At 44.4% G+C, this 21,591-nt stretch overlaps 1 protein-coding gene across 4 annotated transcripts in view; it reads right to left on the reverse strand.

Annotated features, from left to right (window-relative positions):
• The window catches only part of SAMD4B (sterile alpha motif domain containing 4B), a 1,202,466-nt gene that overhangs the window by 610,489 nt on the left and 570,386 nt on the right, over nt 1–21,591 (reverse strand). For all 4 annotated transcript variants that reach the window (XM_078661329.1, XM_078661328.1, XM_078661331.1 and 1 more), the window contains exon 8: nt 10,398–10,483. In XM_078661329.1, the coding sequence (XP_078517455.1) occupies nt 10,398–10,483 (86 nt within the window). The remainder of the gene's footprint in view (nt 1–10,397; nt 10,484–21,591) is intronic.

The raw sequence follows: 21,591 nt of genomic DNA on the forward strand, positions 1-21,591 counted from the left end.
GTGGTTTCAGTGGGCACCCGATGCAAGCAAATGCAATTTAACAATATTTGTACTCCTCATGCAGTCATCCTTACTTTAAAAAAAAAAGAAGCTCTTTTTTCTCAGCTCTGATGCTGTGAAAGACTCTTTTCTTCAAAGTGCGCTAATATGGGGCTTGTCCCTTGATGAATAATTTGATGGCAGTCAGTGTAGCAGCTTTCGGATTAGGGACATTCCGCTGCACACCAAAAGGCGCAAGGAACAAAAAGCAAATTTCAATCTTGCCCTTCCTTTCCAGTCAGTGCATTCCCAGCCCATGTCTATTGCTGAGCACTTGGAACAATACCAAGATGCAGGGAAAGATCAATCCTGCTGTTTACTTCGTTGAGCTCAAGAACAAAAGACAGAAGAAAGGAGATTGCATTATGAAAGGCAAGTAGTGAAAACTCTGCGTAAACACTTGTAAGCAGTGTTTTTAGAGAGAAAGAAAGGTTTGTAAACAGCCCGGCAACAAAAAGATGGATATGGTTTTGACCAAGAAAGTGCGATTATATTGATTTGAAGTAGAACACACTAACAAAAAAATAAAACGCTCTGCTGTTAGTGAAAGTGAATTGTAAATGGTAACGACGGGTATAAAATAAAACGCGGTGGTTGTGGAAACATGTGCTATGAAGAGCTATAATATAGAGCAGATCGCAGCGCCGCGGTTTTTCAAGAAAAATATACAAAACATGTTTGTGAGGAACTTTGTGCCGTAGATTGAGGAGCATTCCCCATACAAAGGAAATTGCATTATTAAAGCCACGAGTATAGAGCAGAACGCATGAGTGCCTTATTTTAAAACATTGCAGCACCGCTATAAAACATAATTCTGCGAAAGTGAAACCGAATTGTATATGATAACGGCGGGTATAAAACAAAACGCTGTGGAAACTAAATGCGCTCTAAAGAGCTATAGTATAGAGCAGAACGCATAAGTGCCGTATTTTAAAACATTGCAGCACTGATGTAAAACACAATTCTAAAAACACGCCCAGTGCTGTATTAGAAAACATTGCACCACTGTTTCCTCAGCCCGCGAGTGGAGTGCGCGCGCTACAGCGAGCGATCTGTTTTCAATTATCGTGCCCGCGTCCCTTTTTGAGAAAGTATGTCAACTACCTTAAAGTAAAAAGAAGTCCAAAACAAGCTCTGGTGTGTCTGTGATTGTTGAACATCTTTGGGAAATGTCCACACATCACCATTTACTGGGGTGGAAGAGAACCAGAACAGAATAAGTCTGCCTACTCTCTCTCATTTTATAATGAGGGGATATGTTTTAACTTTGCCAATTTGTTTTGTTACTGCTATATTTGCATTACATTTTGGATGAAGAGTTTGTGCTTTTGTAACACTCAGGTGCAAATGTCAATTTCGAAATCGACTGTTTATTTCTTATAGACTTCTATTTGTGTCTGCAATGTAAGATGTTATCAAAAAGTTATATTAATGTTCTAAAGCGCTGTTTCCTTTCAGACTTACCTTTTAAGATACCTCATTAAATAACTGCCATATATATTATATAAAATAACTTGCCGCTGGATTACAGCAAAGCCTTCCAGTGCAACTTTCACTATGTGTCTATTTGTATGAAGGTAATCTCGTTATCTTCTAAATATTAAGCATTTATAACTTTAATTTCTTAGAAAATATGATCAAGGATCTGTCAAGCGCAGATTAACACGTTTCCTTGATGATCCCTACAAATCTTCCTAGCCGGAGCACTCCATTATTGTCAGGAACATTTTCTGAATTATAACGTTCCTATTCCACGTTTCAATTTTGGTCGAGGAAAGTAAATTAATCAGAAAAGAATTAAAAGAAAAAAACACCAACACTTAAAAACGTAAATAACAGTTCAAAAAGCACTAAGATGTAGCTCTGTAAAGCGTACACATTGGAAGTGTAGCTCTCTCGACCCATCCCCCAGTGTGAAGACTGCACACACTCCCTTCTCCCTGCCCGCCGTCACCGCTAGGGGCGGCCTAACTCCGGATCCAGCATTTCCCAAGTTTTGAACAAAGGGAAGAAATGTGGTCTTAATTATCATATGTAAAAGGCAGCCTCAGGAAGGGGCTGGCTGTCCGCTGAATTCCCATCAGAGCAGAGTAACTTAAACGGGGTGCAAAGGAGTTTCCGAAATAAAAAGTGCAGCGTCCCACTTGCGGAGTTTGTTGATGCCAGAGAGCGCCGGCGGGCAGGCTTTGTGCAGCAGAGAGCAGCGCTGCCACCCAGCCCACTCCACCTCCATTCATTTACCAACCGGCAGGGTGGGGGGCTGCAGACCCACACACGCAGGACACCCCAGGGTCGCACTTTGCACAACTTCTGTGGCTGCTTTCTCAGGTGCCAGAGACTTTTAACGTTTGATCTGTGCCTTGCAGGCTCCACCAGGGAGAGGGACTTTGTGCCCGGGACTTTTGTTACTTATAAACTCACCGCGTCCGAGGCCAAGGTCGGCGCCTTCAGGCGCGGTGCACTGTGTGCGGGAGGGCATAGACAGACCTCCCCAACATGCAAAACTACAAGTACGGCAAGGCGCCGGTCCCCGTCAGCAAGAACAGCGCTAAACAACAACAGCAGCAAAAAGAGCAGCAAGAAGGTGGTGCTGTGGAAGCGAAATACGCTCTAAAGAGCTGTAGTATAGAGCAGAACGCATGAGTGCCATATTTTAAAACATTGCCGCACTGATGTAAAATACAATTCTAACAAGAAAAAACTTACCGGCTCAGGGGGACAGGGGGTGGGGGAGTCCCTCTAAGACTTCCTCGGCTGCCGGTGTGAAATCCTGTGGCTGAGAGGTGGGCGGGAAACCAAGCAGCACCACCATGTTTCTCCGAGGCGAAGCAGAAATGCCTCGGAGAAACCAGCGTCATTTTTGGGATTGAGGGGCGTGTTTTCTTTCTCTCCTCTTCCCATTGGCTGGAATGTAAAATTCCAGCCAATGGGAAGAGGAGAGAAAGAAAACAGAAAGAAACGAAAAAACACACCCCTCAATCCCAAAAAGACAGGGCTTGAACGGACAGACGCCCCTCTCGTCCAATGGCTGGCCTCCGTTTAGGAAGCCAGCCAATGGAGAAGAGGGGCGGGTTCAAGCACCACTCTAGGAGACAAAGTCTCGGAGCGAGACTGCGCAAGCGCAGCTTACGGTCCTCGAGCTAAAATGGACACTTCTTCCACTGAATAACACCGAGAGCTTCAAGCGCTCGTGAAGAAAAAAAAAACAAGGCTACAGGCCAGTGTTTGCAGTGAGATCCACTGAATGATGAACAGCGTCTCCCTTCCCGAGCGCACCACTACCGCTTCAGAGTCAAAGTGGCACCTTTGTGCGTGTACGTGTGCCTCATGATAGGTCAGGAGGCCGGGACGTCCAAATTTAAATATTTTACGGACAAAGCAAGTCAGCAATGAACTCAGGCAGGTATGGATTTCATTTACTGTGCCACATCAGCTATTCATTGGAGAGACAGAGGGAAGCTTAGTGAGTCGATATTGCCTGAAGACCCGGCCCTAGGAAATAAGTGCCGGTGCTAAGCACCGGAAATCACCGGCACAAATTAAGCACTGAGCAGTTCAGAAAGAAAGTGGGGGCATACCAATGCAAGAAAGATGGCACTTTCTCACAATTGGTTACCCAAATGCAACCAGATTTTGATAAACGGAAAAGCCTAAATCTTTCCATGTGGGGCAGAGTTCAAGCTGTTAAATTGATCACTCGCCCACGTATTTTTTTTTATATACTTTAGGTATGCTTCCTCTAAATATTCCCTTATCTACGCTGACACTAATAGACTCTAAAATAAAAACCTTTATATGGGGCTCAGCAAAACCTTGTTTAGCCGCAGCAAAACTAAGAGCTCACCACTCTTATGGGGAATGAGTCTTCCATCCATTGAACACTATAATTTAACATTACATTACAGCATGTACGATAACATTTCTCTGTTATCGTACATGCAACCGGGGAAGTTGGATGTTCCACAGTGGGTCTATATAGAGCAACACCTCTTATCCACAGATCCAGGTATTTCCGCTTTATATGGTACTAGAATTAATCGTCAGAAAAACAAAACCCTAATTCTATCAGCTATGCTTAAATCCTGGCAACAGGCACACCAATTATTATCCTTAAACCCAAATATTCACGAAAAGGCACCTATATGGAACAACGTTAGTATTCGTATCAATAAGAAAGTATTATCCTGCCCATTACGGAAATCAGCAGGTGTTCAAACATTAGATCAAATTTTTCACAAAGATGATTTTAAATCATTCACACAATTAAGAGAAGAATTTAATCTTTCACTACATCAATCCTTGAAATATATTCAATTTCAACAATGTTTGAAGAAACAACTAGGTTTATCTTCTGGGGCTCTTCAAACTTCACAAATAGTATCTTATTTAAATATGTGGTGCAAACATAAATGAGAAATATCTGGTCTTTATAAAGTCTTTTCAATGCTCCTTTATTCTCAAACTTTCTCACAGGCGCTACAACTTGAATGGCAGGCTCAGCTTTCAATATATTAAACTAATGGAGTGAGAGGAAATATTAGAAGATTTAGACCAAGGAACCCGTGAAGCTAGACTAAAATTCTGCTCTTTAAAATCCTTCATGATTGGCATTGATCTCCTGAAAAACTGCAGAAGGCTGGGCTACTCTTGCATGCTAATTGCTGGAGAGTTCTAACACCAATTGTGACTCAAGACGCATTGTATGTGAATGTCCAATGGTACAATCTTTTAGGATATATGTGGGTAAATCCTTATGTTCCACAATGCCTTTGTGTCTTCCACTTACCCCTGCTAATATTCTTCTTCATGACCCAAGACTCTCCCCAAAACTCTCTAAACCACAGCGCCGTCTTTTTCATACAGTATTGGTTACAGCAAAAATATGTATCTTACGACACTGGAAATCTTCATCCCCTCTTTCACAAGAAGAATGGCTGACAACAATGATACACACAGCATCACATTAAAAAGTAATTTACAACCTTCAGAATCAAACTGATATATTTCTACAGGTTTGGCCACCTTTCTTAAATATGTATGATGGTAACAACATTGATGATAGTACCTCCAATGCAAATACCAATATCTCCTAGTTCAACATTGCATTTTCCTTAATGTTTTTATTATCCCTCTTACCCTTCACTTTACACCCCCGCCCTACTAGATATCTTTAAATTTAATATCTCATTTCCCCTTTCTCATTCTATCTTATGTTGATATGCTTTATTCCTCCAAATATATGATATTTTACTCATTTATTTGTTCTGTATTTCTGATTAACTTGGTATTATTATATCACTTCAATTAACTAAGTTAATTATTTATTTATTTATTTATGGTATTTGTAAAGCGCTCTGCAACCCTACGGGCATCCTGGCGCTGTGTACATATGGCTGAAAAACACTGTGCATCAGAGGTGGGATAGTAGCATTAGATTCTGGTAGGTTAGATTTTCGGGAAGAGCCATGTTTTTACCTTTTTTCGAAAGGCCATCAGTTCATTTGTTTTTCTGATGTCAATAGGTAGACTATTCCACAGATGAGCTGCAGCTATGCTAAAGGCTCTGTCGCCAAAGGTGGCTTTCTTGATCCTAGGTATACTTATGAAATTTGAAAAAGAGGATCGAAGAGACCGGGTAGGTTCATACCATTTAAATTTGTTTTGAAGTGGTCGGGGGCCTAGCCCATGCACTGCCCTAAAGACAATGCATAGGGATTTAAAGCAGATCCTCTGGTGTATAGGCAGCCAGTGTAGGTCCGCCAGGGCGAGGGTGGTTGAAGATCTTCGCTCTTGAGAAAGTGTCAGTTTTGCTGCAGCCGCCTGGATACTCTGAAGTCTGGAAATCAGGTAGGCAGGGGATTCCAGTAATAGGGCATTACAGTAGTCCAGGCGGCTGAGAATGGTGCTCCTAACTATAGTGGCTCTAACCTGTGAAGGTAAAAGGGGTAGTAGCTTTCGCAGTCATCGCTTTAGAGCAAAGCAGCTACTAACCTGCTTGTTAACATTGGTCTCTAAGCTTAGACTGTTATTAAAAGTGACTCCGAGGTTCCTCACTGATTTCACTGGGGTTAGTGAGTCCCCTAACTCCGGAGGCCAGAAATCTGTGGGTAGACTTCTGGGGATTCTACCTACCGTGCAATGCATTATTTCAGTCTTGTCACTGTTAAATTGTAGTGAATTCTGATTTAACCAGAGTGTCAGTTCCAACATGCAGGTGTGAAAGGTCTCAAGTGAGTCTGCATAGGCACCATCAAGAGAAATCATCAGCTGCGTGTCGTCCGCATAGTTGATCACGCTAATGCCGTGAGCCTTGATGATGCTCATCAGGGGTTGCATATATATGTTGAAGAGTATTGGACTAATTGCAGACCCCTGTGGGACCCCATGTGGAACTTTGACAAACTCTGACTGATATGGAGGGATAGCTACTGCCTGCCATCTGTCCATCAGGTAGGAGCGAAATCAGTCAAGCGCAGCTCCCCCGACTCCAATGTTCCTCAGTCTTGTCAGCAGAATGTCGTGACTCACCGTATCGAATGCGGCGGACAGGTCCAGCAAGATTAAGATTGCTGATTCTCCCCTGTCCGCCCTCATTCGTAGGTCGTCCAGAACTGTCAGCAAAGCTGACTCAGTTCCGTGAGCTGGTCTGAAGCCAAATTGCTCCTCTTCCAGGATGTTGTTAGTTTCTAGGAAGAGGGCTAATGATCTGCTGACCCACCGCACTATGATCTTTATAGGGTATGGCAGGAGCGATATAGGTCGGTAGTTTTTTTGGCAATTCGGGTCCAGATTTGGTTTCTTTAATAGTGGGGTGACAACCGCCAATTTCCAGTCTTTTGGTACGGTGCCTGTGTGGAGAGATTGATTGCACAGCTGATGCAAAACTGGGAGGAGTTCATCCTCGAACTCCTTTCCTATTTTGTGAGGTAAAGGGTCCAAAGGGGATCCTGATGTCGTGTTAAGGGCTATTCTTTTGAATTCTTGCTCTGTAGGGGTCTCAAAATTTTCCAAGGTGGCCTTTGGAGAGGGACATCTTACATTTTCTACATTCTTCTCCCTGTTCTCTGGATTGCTATTATCCTGCCCTGGAGGAATAGAAACACATTTCATTCCCTCAATAAATTTAATGATTTTCTCCTGAAAGAATAGTGCTAAACCGTCACATAGTTCTTGTGAGGGCTTGATTTGGCTGTTAGCACAAGCAGGATGGGATAGCTCTCTGATTATCCTGAAGGTGTCACGAGACTTATTAGAACTATTTAATATTAGGTCTGCGAAGTGGCTTGCTTTGGCTATAGTGATTTCTTTCTTATATTGTACAATTGTAAGCCTCCATATCAGTTTCTCCTGTTCCGAATAATTTTTCCTCCAAAGCTTCTCCGCCTTTTTACAGGCACTTTTTAGTTCTTTCAGTTTATCCGTATACCAGGGCGCGGAGGGTTTTCCTCTTTTCCGGATTGTTTTCAGAGGTACAGTCTCATCAAGTTTCTTGGTTATCTCTTTACATAATGAAAGTTAAGCATAATGGAGGGAATTATTATATTACTACATTGTTATTTAACCATAGATATGGTTTAATTCATGCATTTCTTAAGTTGTATTGTGATTTGCTCTTTAACACTTTGCACCTATTTTTTTTCTTTCTTCTATTTTCCTCAATTATCTAAATGTTCAACCTCAATTATTCAATTATTTATTCACTTACTTATCTTTCTTTGCATATAATTTATTAGTAAATAACATTTATTTTATAGGTTTTCCTCTTATTTTAATATACTCATTTATCTATTATGAAATGTTAGATATCATTATTGCTCTTGTAATGAACTTATACAAAATGTTAGTAAAAAATTACAACACAAATACAGTGTCTACGTCCAGTCTCAAGACATTGTAAGTGCAGTAAAGCCCAAGAGAGAATTTGGTCTGGAGTTTGTCATTGCGAACAACACAGCACCATAACGGCTTTACTGATTTCTGAGAAGTTTGATATCAAACTTCTCAGCACATTAAGCCCACACTGATGCCAGTGTGGGATTTTATACCAAATCCACGCAGAGGGCATCTTAGAGATGCCCCCTGAAAAACTACCTAACTCTGGTATCCTGACTCACTAGCTGCTCGCCAGCTGCCACCCCAGACATTTTTCTGGACCCCTGGATCGAGAGCCTCTCGCTCTCGGGGTCCTGAAACAACTCACATCCTGGGTAGAGGTGCCAAGCCTCATCCCCCAGGATAGGCAGAGTCCACAAAGGGGAAGCTTCAAAGGCTTGTCACCTTTGTGAATTGACCCAGCAATTTGCTGCTCCCAGCAACTGGGGCCCAACGGTTCTAACCCCCTCTTTAGGAGGGAGAATCAGCAGGAAAACCAAGATAGGAGGAGAGGTGTGCCCACCTTTGCCTTACTCACCCCTCAGGTGGTGGCGGTGAGGCGAAGCACAAATAACCAGAGTGAGGCTATGCCTCCCTCCAACTGGAGGGTGGCATAATAAGGGGTGTACCCACCGCAAGGGAGGGACCCATTGGTCCCAACCTGTACCTACCTGAAACACCCCTAAACGGAGTATTTAGGGGAAACCCCAAATCTTGCCTCCTCAATCAAGCAAGAAGGCCTGAAGAGCTGTGCTGAAAGAATGAGGAGGATACAAACTGCTTTGGCTCCAGCCCTACCAGCTTGTCCCTACCTCTACCTGCTCCAGGGGAATCCCGGCATGTCCTTCAGCCAGCAGCCCCTAGAACCCGGAGGACCTGCCTTGCCTTCCCTACAAAGACTGTCTCCCATGAGCACCGGACTTGCTCAAGAATCAGACTCTAGCTCCGGCCAAATCTGTGAGTTTGCACCACTCTGCAACCAACGCCTATGGCCCGAGTTCGAGTGGTCCAACAGCACAAGGAGGTCTCTCCCAGCAATCCTGATCTGAGATTGGTGATCTCGGACCTGCCTCGAATCTCCAAGCGAAGCCTGCAGCCGCTTTCTGGAGGATCCCCCCGATCGCGACCGGAGCTGGTTAGAAAACCAGACTCCTAAAGACAACCCTGCACCCGACGTCCCACGGCCTTAGGTGGCCCAACCAAAGGTGTCCCAGCATCCCCAGGCATCCCAACTTACCTCTCCAACCGGTGGTCGCCACCAGAAGATCTTCTTCCCGAGTCTGCAGTCTTTCTTGCAACTGGAGAATACCCATTGAAAACAGGGCACCCAACGCCAAAACAGCGCCCTGCACCCAGCCACCCCTGCGCCTCTGCGGGTGTACTTTGGGTGCCAACTCTGATACCCCTTTGCCCTGAGCCCAACACCAGGAGCTTTGCTCCCACAACCTTGCACTCTGCACCCGGCCGCCCTAGTGCCGCTCAGGGTGCTTTTTGAGTGCATCCTTGGCCCTGGGAGAACCCTTATTCTAACCCCAGAAACTCATCCCGCAAGTCCATTTATTTACCTGCAAACCGGTAACCTAATTTTTCTCCATAGGAGTGCATTGACTGTTTTCCTATGAAAAACCTCTAAGTGTTGAGGGTGTTTGCATGGAAATATATAGAAACTTTTGATAAAAACTGTTTTACCTACCTTTTATCTAGGCAATGTCTTAGTGTATATCTAGGCATTTCACACCGAGTACAAAAAGTAATCCAAAATAAATTTCAACTGTATTTAAATATTTTACAAACCTGTAACAAAGTCATTTTCATCCATCTTGCTTGTTGATCAATCTGTTTTGAAAAGTACAATTCTATTTACATGTACCAAGTCTTGCTTGATTCTAAAAAATAAAATACAACTAAAGATTTTTTTTTACTATAAACAATTGGTCTGAGTTCAGTCTTTGAGTGTGTGACATTACTTGCCCTAGTATGTACAATAAATTCTTTACACTTCCCTCTGATAAAGCCTTACTGCTCGCCCACACTAACACAAATAGAGAGTAAGGTATTATCTACTTTTACCTCTGCAAGCCTCGGGGGATCAACTGGACTGTGCACACTATACCTTACTTTGGTATAGTAAATACAGAGTCAGCTTCCTACAAGGAGTCATAGGTTGCAATATTGTGTTAGGAGCCTAGACACGATATAATGACAAGTAGGCTTGACAAGAACATTATCTTGCCGTCCCTGCATCAAGGTTTAACACCTGATATTTTATGGTGGATACACGTCACTTTGCTGCTGTCAAAATTGGAGTAATTACCCCTAGGCACCAAGAAAGAGCTCCAGTCTCAATAAGACGCAGAAAAACTAATGCCAACACAATGCCAAAAATGCAGTCTATATACCTCAAAATAAGCCAGAGTGGAGGAAAAGTGCAGAAAATACAGTGCCTTTAAAAACAAGCTGTCCCACCGAACATATTGCACACTTACCTCATGTGTCAGGCACTTCTCAATCAGCTGCAGGTAACACGTTATATTCTCCTCGTCTGGTCGAGATACCAGTAGCTGTGTACACACTGCAGAAGAAAAGAAACTAACGTCAGTAGAAGTTACTTATAATAGTGAGTTAAACTTGCAGTTTTAAAGCTCTACCCTGTGACTAAAATATTGAGATGCCCTCTTCCTACTAGAGACGAACATATTTTGCACATGTTAAAATCAAAAGCAAGCCTGAAAATAACAAATGCAGCTTCAACCATTAGCGTTACCGAGATAGTTTTCCCGAGCCTTCATCATTGTTAAATCAAGAGACAAGGAACAGGGGATGATAGAGTGGTTCTTCTTACGTAAGGGCAGTTGTGAGCTCAGTACAAAAGTTATTATGGTGATTTTTAGTTTATACAAACCAACCAAGCAGAGCACTGGTCGGCCCTAGAGCAGGTGCTCCAAGTCTGCTGTCGAGAAAAAATATATGGGACACCCACATGGCAGATATCAAATTACAACCAGCATGATCACTCTTAGGCATGTTTGAATCTAATCTGAACTATTCCTCTTTTCAGGAAACCCCGATAATCCTATTTTATTCACCGATGAAGCCATAAAATACACTTGCTTCGCACCAAAAACCTCTTGAATGCCAGATTGATTAACAAAAATGTCTTAACATCTGGGATCTAATATCAGAATCAGGGCACCACCTACTATCTGGACGGACATGGCTAAGAGACCACATCACCCACTCTGCATAAAACAATCTCTGTTGGATGTAAGATACTCCAAAAGAATCAAACATAGAAGACCATAGACGGACTAGCCATTGTCCACAAACCAGTAATACAGACCAGATAGGACACTCAAGGGCCTGAATTTGAACGATTATTTATCCAATACTCCCCCTTCAACAACATTCTTCATGTGTGCATTCCTCTTTTTAGTTTTAATGCACATCACAGCAAAACACCATTCTAACTGGCACAATGAAAAGGTGCTACTGGTTTGAAGTACTTCAAACTGAATACACGTTCTAAACACAAGGAAGACTAAAAAAGGATAAAGTCAAAAACATGTAAAGTACTGGGCCCACTACTGAAGAGAAAATCCAAATTTGTCTGGAGCACACAATGTTGTTACAAGCACAGTGTATAAGTGTATCACATATTGTTAAAATAAGATAACATTTATTCAAGTATAGTGTTTAAAACATAATGGACCACAAAATGTGTGTAGAAAGTCCAAAATGTTAAAATATAGCAAAAGATGAGAAACTGCTATCGCATGTTCTGTGGATTAAGGATGCGGATACTAGCATTCCTTACTGAGCAGTCTATAAACATGACATACCTGCAGAAAAAAAACTTTTTTTTTTTTAAACATACAATTACAACAGGATTCATTTTTTTCTCATTTAAGCGGTTTATAGAAACAGTATACCTCAGTATTCAATAATTCAATGCAAAGGAGTTATTTTGCCTCCAGTTTTTTGTGCACTTTAAAAATGCGACTTGAGTTCACCAATAGCCCTAAAGAAGTCAATGTGACAAAATATGCATTGGCTGTATCTAACATTTACCGAGTGAAGATCTGTCTTTCATGATACCAATATCTGAGCTGTGACTTAGTTGAACACGTACTAAAGATGTCGGAAGATCAATGTACTGGTTGTACTCTGCTTATGCATAGAACATATTTAATTGCTGACAGAATAACCGTATCGCATTTCTAGCTGTATTCTAACATTTTGGTCTCTGTACGCATGTTCTATCTATAGTCCATAATATGCTTTAAAAGCTGTACGTGAATAAAGGTTACCATTTTTTAACTATATGCGATACACTGTTCATGTAACATTGTGTGCTCCAGATAGATATGGATTTTCACATTTAGGACTGCTTTTAGCACATTCCACACATACACAATAGAGTAGTCTGTTGTAGCACCAGACTTACTTTAATTACATTAACTAGTGACTAGATTATTTGGGGGATGTTACGGGTATTTTGTTTCTACTGCTGCCATTTTGATAGTCCACCACTAAAGTGTACTTCTTCATAGGAATCATTACTCATTATCACTCATTAAAGTGCTAAAAAGCCAATTGCTTAAGTGAATTGTCCCAGTGCACAAAGCTATATGCTGTTGTGAATGGAAGCAAAATATTAATGACAGCTGAAAACACCAATGGATGAGGAGGGCCGACTCAAATCTCCTATGAATACATTGAAGTTTTATTCATGCATTATGAATTGCACAAGGCAAGTAAGACAGCTAAAGCCATCTCTAGAAAAGAGCTAATACATTTGTAGCAATGTATGTCACTGCCTTTATCCAAAGGGAAGACACTTTAGAACATGTAATGTAATGTAATGTAATTTTATTTTTATAAAGCTTTTTTGGTTCGACGACTTTCGGTGCCTTATTGCTCTTTTTCGGCTCGGTTTATTTGTCCGGGTCGACGACTGATTGCGGATCGACCGGATCTTTGGGGTCGATGCGCTTTCTGTGCTCGACAGGTTTTTTAGGTTGACTGTCTTTTGTCGAATCGACGATTTTTCTCGGATCGACCGTTTTTTTAAGAGCACTTGTCTTTGGCTCGATAACCTTTTTTCGGCTGGGCCACAGGCTTCGGTACGACGCCCTCTGTGTCGGTGACCTTCTTCGGTACGACGACTTTTGGCGCAGCAGCCTTCTTTGGGTCGACGGCCTTCTTCAGGTCGGCGCCCTTCGGTTCAGCGGCCTTCTTTGGCTCGACGGCCTTCTTTGGCTCTGCGCTTTTTGGCTCGACTGCCTTCTTCGGGTCAACGCCCTTAGGCTGTACTGCCTTCTTTGGTTCGACGCCTTTCGGGTCGACGACCTTTTTGGGTTCTAGAACCTTCTTTGGGATAACGTTACTTGGACCTGGGGTCTCTGAAGGCTTAATCTTTGTTTTCAGAGCCGAGGCGGACGGCGGGGCTGCTGAATGATGTTTTGGATCTTGGCCAAGGCCTTTAGGCGATGCCTCGATTGGAGCCTTCTGTGACGGGGTAATTGGTGTCGGGGGCAATGTACTCACGGTTTGCCCCGGTGGGATTTCGTCATTGGAGTCAGAGTGGTCCTCGACGGTGACGATCTCTAGATCCGAATCTTCCCCTTCTGGAAGTCCTTGTTCATCCTCGAAGATGTTGTCTGGTTCCGGTGCCTGTTGCTGCATCTCTTGCCTAGCGGCCCCTCGAATCCAGATGGTTTTCTTCGAACGGAATTGGGCACAGGCTGGGCAGGTTTTTTCCTTGTGGTCTGGTGATCGGCACTTGTTGCATACTGTGTGTCTGTCAGTATGCGGGAACTTGGAGTGGCATTGTGGGCACCTTTTCAACTGGCTCCTTTCCATCGACAGCAGGCCCACGTGGCGTCGAAAAGGCCCGCGTCGACGACCGAGTCGAGATGGAAAGCTTGATCGAGTCAAGAAGTACCGAGCGAGAACAATACCGTCGAAGTCTAAGACCTTTTGGCCTTTAGAAAAGTTTAGTTTTGATTCCGAAGTTGGAGTATAGGAATAACATCCGAACCCAATGGCGAAAAAAAACAATCTGAAGATGAAGATGCCCATGCGCACTATGGTCCAGGGGAGGAGTCACCTATCTCGTGATACTTCGAAGACTCTTCCAGGACAACAAGGTGCAATCATCCGGACCGAACACTAGGCGGCGATCTATGCACAGATATGAATTCAGCAGCCCACATGCCTCGACCCTATAAATATTCCTTAAAAATCAGCCTAATAATAATAATTTTTTTTTTTTATTATTTGAATTTGTAGGGCGCAACAGCTACCCAAAAAGGGTTTCCCGGCACCAGGACAAAAGACTGAGAGCAGACAAGCAAGAGTGAAAAGAAAATTACTGATTGAATAACCAGGTCTTCAGAGAGTATTCCAGAGAGTAGGACCGAGATAGGAAAAAGAGCGGCCGCCCTTCCTAGCAAGTTTGAATCTGGGCACCACGAAATTATCCAAGGAAGCTGAACGGAGACGGCGATTAGGAACATATGGGCAGGCCAAAGAGAGCAGATATTGAGGAGCTAAATCCCATTTGATCTTAAACATATAACTCAGGGCTTTACATTTTATACGATTTTCCACCCTGAGCCAAAGTATGTCGCGAAGATAGCCGGAGATGGGAGTGAATCTGGGGACACTGCATAGCAGTCTCGCTGCAGAGTTTTGCACCAGCTGCAGTCTACGGGTCACAGCCTTATTAGCGCCCAGAAAAAGGACATTACCGTAATCCAGCCGTGAGGTGATAAGGGCAGTTTTCAGGGTGGTTTTAGGTAACATCCAAAGGATTTTCCTAAGCCATTTTAAGATGGCAAAGCAGGTGGCTGTATTCCTGACTGCTTGATGGTGCATGGATATAGAATCATCAATATAAACGCCCAGATTACGGACGTGACTGGAAGGCTGCGGGAGCGTTCCCATCTCAACAGGCCAATGTATTGGGCCCCATAGGTCTTTCTCCTTACCAAGAACTAAAACCTCGTTTTTTACACCGTTCAGTACTCTTAATTGTACCATTAACCAAAACGCATTTACTGCCCTGTTTTCAGGAAATGTCCCAGGGCTGAATCTAGGATCCAGTCCTGTGTAAGCAAAAGTAATCTGAAAAGTAATTAACTGCATTTTACTTAAAAAGCCCATTCAATTGAATGTACTATACCTGCAATGTGTTGCAAACTGTTTTCTTAAAACTGTAACCAAAACCAGTACAAGTTGCACTGCTATTTAGAACTGTGTTCATACAAGTAATTTACTAATGAAAAGTATTTTTATGCTTACCTGCACCAGGCTTGCTTGGTTCTAGAAATAAAACAGTTACTGAGCGGCCCACTCGTCTACATTCGTCCTCCCTTACTGTTGGAAACACCACCACAATCTCCATAAGAGATTACCGAGCCCTGACGAAGTTCCAATGGAACGACGCGTTGGCTGAGGCTTTTTAAAGATTGAAAAAAATTAAAGGACTTAATTTTGGCAAAATTGAGAGCTCTCTGAACTTTGTTCCTTGGGGCACCATCCTTGTTTTCAACACTTTAGAGAGTAAGGTTCTATCTAACTTTAACCTCTGCCAATGCTTTGGAGACTCTTGGACTCTATACACTGTACCTCACTTTGGTGCAGTATATATAGAGCCAGTTTCTTACACTCCCTGACAGGATCTAGTAAATTAGGCTTGGGTGGGTGCGCTTGCCAGCAGCCAAAAGTCTTGATGAGGGGCACATTTGGTGTCCCTGTGCATAGTCCAGTTCAAACCAGTCTTGGGAGCAGTTTGCTCCGGCTCTGGGATGAAACTGGACAAAGGACATGGGAGTAACCTCCCCACTGTCCAGACCCTGCACTGGGAGGGCCCTCTGTATCTGTCCAACCTTCTCCCGTGGGTAGAAACGGGCTTACCTGGCTGTAGGATCCTAGATTCGACATGGACAAGATTCTGAACCAGAAACCACTGAACTTCGACTGTCTGGACTTCGCTGAACTTCGTTTGGGCCCGACTTAGTCTCTCTCTCTCAGTCCAAAGCATCGTCTGCCAGAGCACCATACAGGATCCATGCAGGACCTGTGGAGAATCAAAGGACAACTGAAGATATCTCCCTTGAAGTGAGGGAGTGACTCCCCTGCAACCGCAGGCACCACATCACTATTGACCGGTCTGCTGATCCTGAGCTCCTCCGGACTCCAAAGGTTTCAGCAACACAGAAGGTGGGTTTCCAAGTCCCTCTAGGTCCGAGCTACCATGTCACCAAGTTTGAGGACAGAATCCTTTGTAGAGGCTGCAATACCCGTACCCCTGTGCACCGCATACTTTTGCTAGTGCATATGCTTGTTGGCGTTTCCCGAACAAGTGCACGGGGCTCCAAGTAGCTCCAACATCTGGTACCATTTCCTACAAAGAGCTCCGGCCTCCTCGCACTGAGTGTTCCATGGGCTACTGCTTTGGGAAACTGCTCGGGGTCCCCTAGCGACTCCTGTGCCTACGGCCTGTGGGTCCCCTTGAGGGTCAACACTGCTTTTCTTGGGCTCCCCGTGTTGCTCCAGGCCTGCTCGAACTCCCCTGTGTTTGGTGAGTCTCCTGGACCATGTTGGTCCTAAATGTAACCTTTCTTGACCTTCTGCGTGGGTTGCCGCTGCCAAGGCTGGTTGGTGCTCCCGCTGGACACCGACCCATCAGCACTCTACATCCTTCGTGGGACAGCTCGCATCCAGCTCCTGGTCTTTCTCAACATCTCCTAGTCCCTGTGACTGCGGAGTCAAGAATCCACTCAACACACCTGAAGCACCCGACATCGGTGAGCATTCGTCTACCAAGCCCCTGGTCAATTCTGAGTGACCCAGACTCAGTCCCCTCTGCGTTCATGTACTCTTCACCAAGAATCCACCTTTGGATTCCAACGGACACTTCTTCTTTCACGCAGTGGCTCTTCTTCAGTCCTCCATAGAGATCGACTGCAGTTTCTTACGCCACTTCAGACCTATGCACCCGGCTTACCTGGGATAGGTAACTCTGGTACTACGGTATTCACAGGTGGGGTGGCTCTCCAACCTCCTAAGTTCCACGGGGTTTCTTCGAAGACCACTTAGAAGGGTCCTTAAACTTTAGAACTGCAACCGCGACTCTCCCATAGAATTGTACGGCGCACGCGGTCAGGTTCCCACATGCACCCATCCTCCATTAGGTCCCTACTTACTCACCTTGGGTGGTTCCTTGGGGTCCCAGCAATTCTACATCCTCTAGACACAGTCTTAACTCAATTCAAGGTTCTTATACCACTATTTTAGTATATGGTTTGGCCTCCCCCTGGAGCTCACTGTTTATTAGTGCTACTTATGATTGTTTCTGTGCTACAGTATTGTGTGCTTTGTTAGTATCTTCGTGCAGAAGATATCGTGTCGTAGTTAGAGTGTGTTATATCAATAAGTACATATTTTTATAACTACTGTATGGTTCTCTTTTCATTTAAACAATAATATAAGGTTGCACTCTGGTAAAACAAGATGCTTAACATTCCTTCAAGACTAAGCCTAAAGGCTGCTATCCACAGCTGCCACTTGGATAGCTTTCTAAGGTTATCTTTGACCTCTTAAAATCACCATAAGGGTTGTTTGGACTGGTGCAAGGCGCCCACTTTAATCATATACCGGGCCAACTTCTCACAGAAGGGCTACCTGAAGTGGACAGCGAAAGAAGGTTTCCACCATCTGGTTTTTGGTGGAACTAGAAACTCTGGGTCAGGCTTATCCCCACAGGAAGTGGCCATATAGCGGGTGTAGGCACCCCAGGGGTAGGAAGCACATTGGCTGCTACCCCCAACTCCCATAATGCCAATAAATTCGGTAATTAGGTGGCCCCCTGACACCAGGAATTCAGATTCGACTACTAAGAACCGAGGGAGGGCAAAGAAAGACTGACAGAACAAGAACAGATCACCTGCACCAAAGACTGGCGTCAAACCTTGCTCGACAATCGCAGCGACTGACTAGTCCAAAAACTGCACATCCTCCACAAACCCTTGGAGAACTATCCACCATCGCAACAGCAAACAAAGATCTCCCTTGGGGTGGAGGAGCTACTCCCCTCCATCTGCAGCTGACTGCATCAGCCTGGTTCACCGTTTTGTGACACCCCCGGGTTCACTAAGGGAGCAACTCGCCAAGAGCTGGTCACCGAAAGCTGAGGTGATCAGCCCAGGCGCTTCACCAAGTCTCGAGACGCTGAGCCTTCCCTCAGACTCCCAGCACTAATAGCCGGAGTACCAGAGTCCTTGCAAATAACAAGGCTTGTTGTGTGCCCAATTCGGACAGCACCAACTACTGAACTGACCTGCAGACAGGGGACGTCAGGATCTTCATGGTCATCACTGAGAGTGGCCCTGCAGTCTTGTTTTCTTCCCCTCTCCAGGTCTCCAACACAAAGTGAGGCTCTAACAGCAGCAACCTTACTCTATTTGTGGTAGAGTGGGCGAGCAGTAAAGCTTTATCAGAGGGAAGTCTTCAGCATTTGTTGTACACACTCAATCAGCAAATGATGTCACACACTCAAACACTGAACTCAGACCAATTTGATTTGTATAAAATATTATTTAGTTGTGTTTATTTTCTAGAACCAAGCAAGCCTGGTACAGGTAAGTATACATGGTACTTTTCAAGGCAGGTTGAACAATACAAGTAAGCTGAATGAAAATGTCTTTGTTACAGGTTTGTAAATCTTTTCAATACAGTGGAAATAACTGTTAGTTTACTTATGATTACTTTACAGATTATTTATGGATTACTTTTTCTGCTCAGTGTGATATGCCTGGATATCATACTGGAGCATTTCCTAGAGAAAAGAGAAGTAAAACAGTTTTTAGTTATTTGCAGTTTTTCACATTTTCATACAAAATCAACTCCTCTCAAAACAAATTTCAAGGGAAATGAAGTTAACGGTTTGCAGGCAAGTACTTTCATGTAGGAGTTGGTATTCTGGGTTTAGAACCAGGGTTCCCCCAGGGTCAAGGATGCACTCTTGAAACACCCTCAGCTGCACTAGGGCAGCCAGGTCAAGAGTGCTGAGGCACAATGTTTTCCAAAGAGGGATGGAGTAGTTTCTGTCCTGTAACTCCAGTTCTGTAGTAGGGGTATCTCTGTTATAGTCATGTTCTAGTGAATAGTCCCGCCCATGTGCGTGGACCCCGGAGCAATCAAAAATAATCTCTTAAGGTGTTGAAAAATGCAGAACTGCACAGACACTTAAGAGAGAATTCAAGACAGATAATGCAGCCTATATCCACAGGCTACACTGTCCAGTACTTCAACTAGAAATTCCACCAAAAATCCACAAACAGCAAAGCCTGTCCAGTTTTCCCTTGCTTTACCAGCAAAAAACCCCTGGAATGATAGAGAGGAAGACATGGACAGACAAGCCCCATGGGCTGCCATTATGTGGCGCAGAACAGGATACTGTGCCTTTAAGAGAACTTTCCAGAACTTCACAGTATCCCAGAATGCACTGCAGGTCCCTTTTACTTTCAGTTCTTTTTTCCGGCTCCTGCAAGCAGGACCCTGGAGCATTGAGCTCTCCCTTTTCAAGGGTGATTTTTTCACGTTTTCAAGTTATTTGAGTGCTTTTCTTGAAGTACTTTGGGGTTTCTTCCGGTTTGTCTTTTGGTGCACTCTTTAATTGTCAAATATCCCTGCATTATTAGACAAATGCCCGGAGTGCTCCAGGAAGAAGGCCAAGTCAGACCACACGAGGTGTGTATCATCTGCCTTCCTTCATCCCATGTCCCAGAGGAGTGTGACATCTGCGAGGGTTTCTCTAGTAGGACCCTGAGGGATAGGATGAAGATCAGGCTTCAGGGCCTCGAAGACAGAAGACTGAAGGCACAAGGTGGGTCTGGAGGGGCTTCCTCTGCCCATGCTGAGGCCTCTGGGGTGCTCCCCGGGGGCAGGAAGACCAGCAAGCGTCCCCATTCTCCATCTGTGTCGATTGCACCGACTACGGCGTCGAGAGGGATGACTGCGGTCTGTTCCCCGTCTCCCCAGTGCTCTGGGTCGAAGCGGCGTCGAGGGAACTGAACAGACCGCAGTCGAGATCTCCTGTGACGATTGTCATCGTCGGAGTCGTCGCTTACAAAAAGCTTGCATTTCTTGTTTGCCAGAGTTGAAAATATATCCAGAGCTTGGGTACCCCATCATTTGAAGATTTGAGAAAACGGAGTCAGATTTTTTTCCCCCATTTGTGGCATTGACTTGTTCTGCTGAGATTGTCCGCCCACCATTCCTTGTCAACTTGCAGAGAGATGCCGTGCGTTAGCAACCACTTCCATTATGGCTGGGCTAGCGGGGAGAGGCGTTTTGATCTTGTTCACCCTAGTTTGGTGAGATAAAACATGGTGCTAGTGTTGTGCGTTCTCACCAAGACAGAAGAATTGCGAATTCGGGGTAGCAACGATTGCCGGCCCAGGAATACAGCTTTTAGTGCTAGAAGATTTATGTATTTGTGCTTCTTGAATAGACCCTTTTCCATTGCTTTTCAGCTCCTAAAGAGGAGCCCCCCAACCTTACAGGGAGCATCCATTGTCATTATGAAGCATGGTTATGCTGCCTCGAAAAAAGACCTGGAGAGATATCGACTTCTTTTTCCCACCATGAGAATGTTTGCTTCATTGTAAGGGTGATGTCAAACATGTTGAACGAACCATGCACCTGTATCTATTGTATGTATGTATGTATGTATGTAAGGGATTTGTAAAGCGGCGGAATCACCCCCGAAGGGGTATCTCTGCGCTATCATAGAAAGGAAGTCAGACTGACACAGGCAGTCACGGATTAAGCTCTGAATAATTCCGTCTTCAGGAGTTTCCTGAAGCAGGAAAAGACTGGGGCATTTGCACAAGTCCTCCAGCAGGGTGTTCCAGTATTTCGAGGCCAGAAAGGCGACAGTTTTGCCTCCTGTGAGTATTTTCTTAAAATGGGGGACTACTAGCAGCCCTTAACCTTCCGATCTAAGATGACGATTCAGACAGTAGACTTTAAACTGGTCTGCCAGGTAGCTAGGGCTCGCACCATATAGTGCTTTATGGGCGAGACAACAGAGCTTGAAGTTAATTCTCTGGCGGATAGGGAGCCAGTGGAGTGGTTTTAACAATGGCCCGTAGGAGGTGCGAGACTGTTTTTGAGAGCCAGCCGAGCGGCCACATTCTGAACAATCTGCAATCTGCTGAGAAGGGATTCATTTGCAGATGCCAGTAGAGCATTGCAATAATCTAAACGGCAAATAATCAAAGCCTGAATCAAGGTTCTACGTACAGAAAGAGGCAGCCACCGGAACACTCTGCGCAAAAGGCTCAGGGTATAATAGCAGGTCCCTGCCGAAGTCATGATTTGGTCCTTCATAGATAACTGTACATCTAAGCGGACCCCTACGTTTTTTGCCACTATAGTTGGACAAGGGGCAAGGCCCAACACTGACGGCCACCACCTAGGGGACCAGGATGCCTGAGCCGAGCCAAACAGCAAGATTTCTGTCTTGGACTCGTTTAACTGAAGAAAGTGTTCCGTCATCCACTCTGATATGGCAAACATGCCCTTTGCAAAACGCTGATCAATGAACTCTGTGTCCTGATCAAAGGACAGAAGTAGCTGGGTATCATCAGCGCAGGAAAAAGGAGTAAA

This window comes from Lissotriton helveticus, chromosome 9, assembly GCF_964261635.1.
Source record: "Lissotriton helveticus chromosome 9, aLisHel1.1, whole genome shotgun sequence".
Lineage (NCBI taxonomy): Eukaryota > Metazoa > Chordata > Amphibia > Caudata > Salamandridae > Lissotriton > Lissotriton helveticus.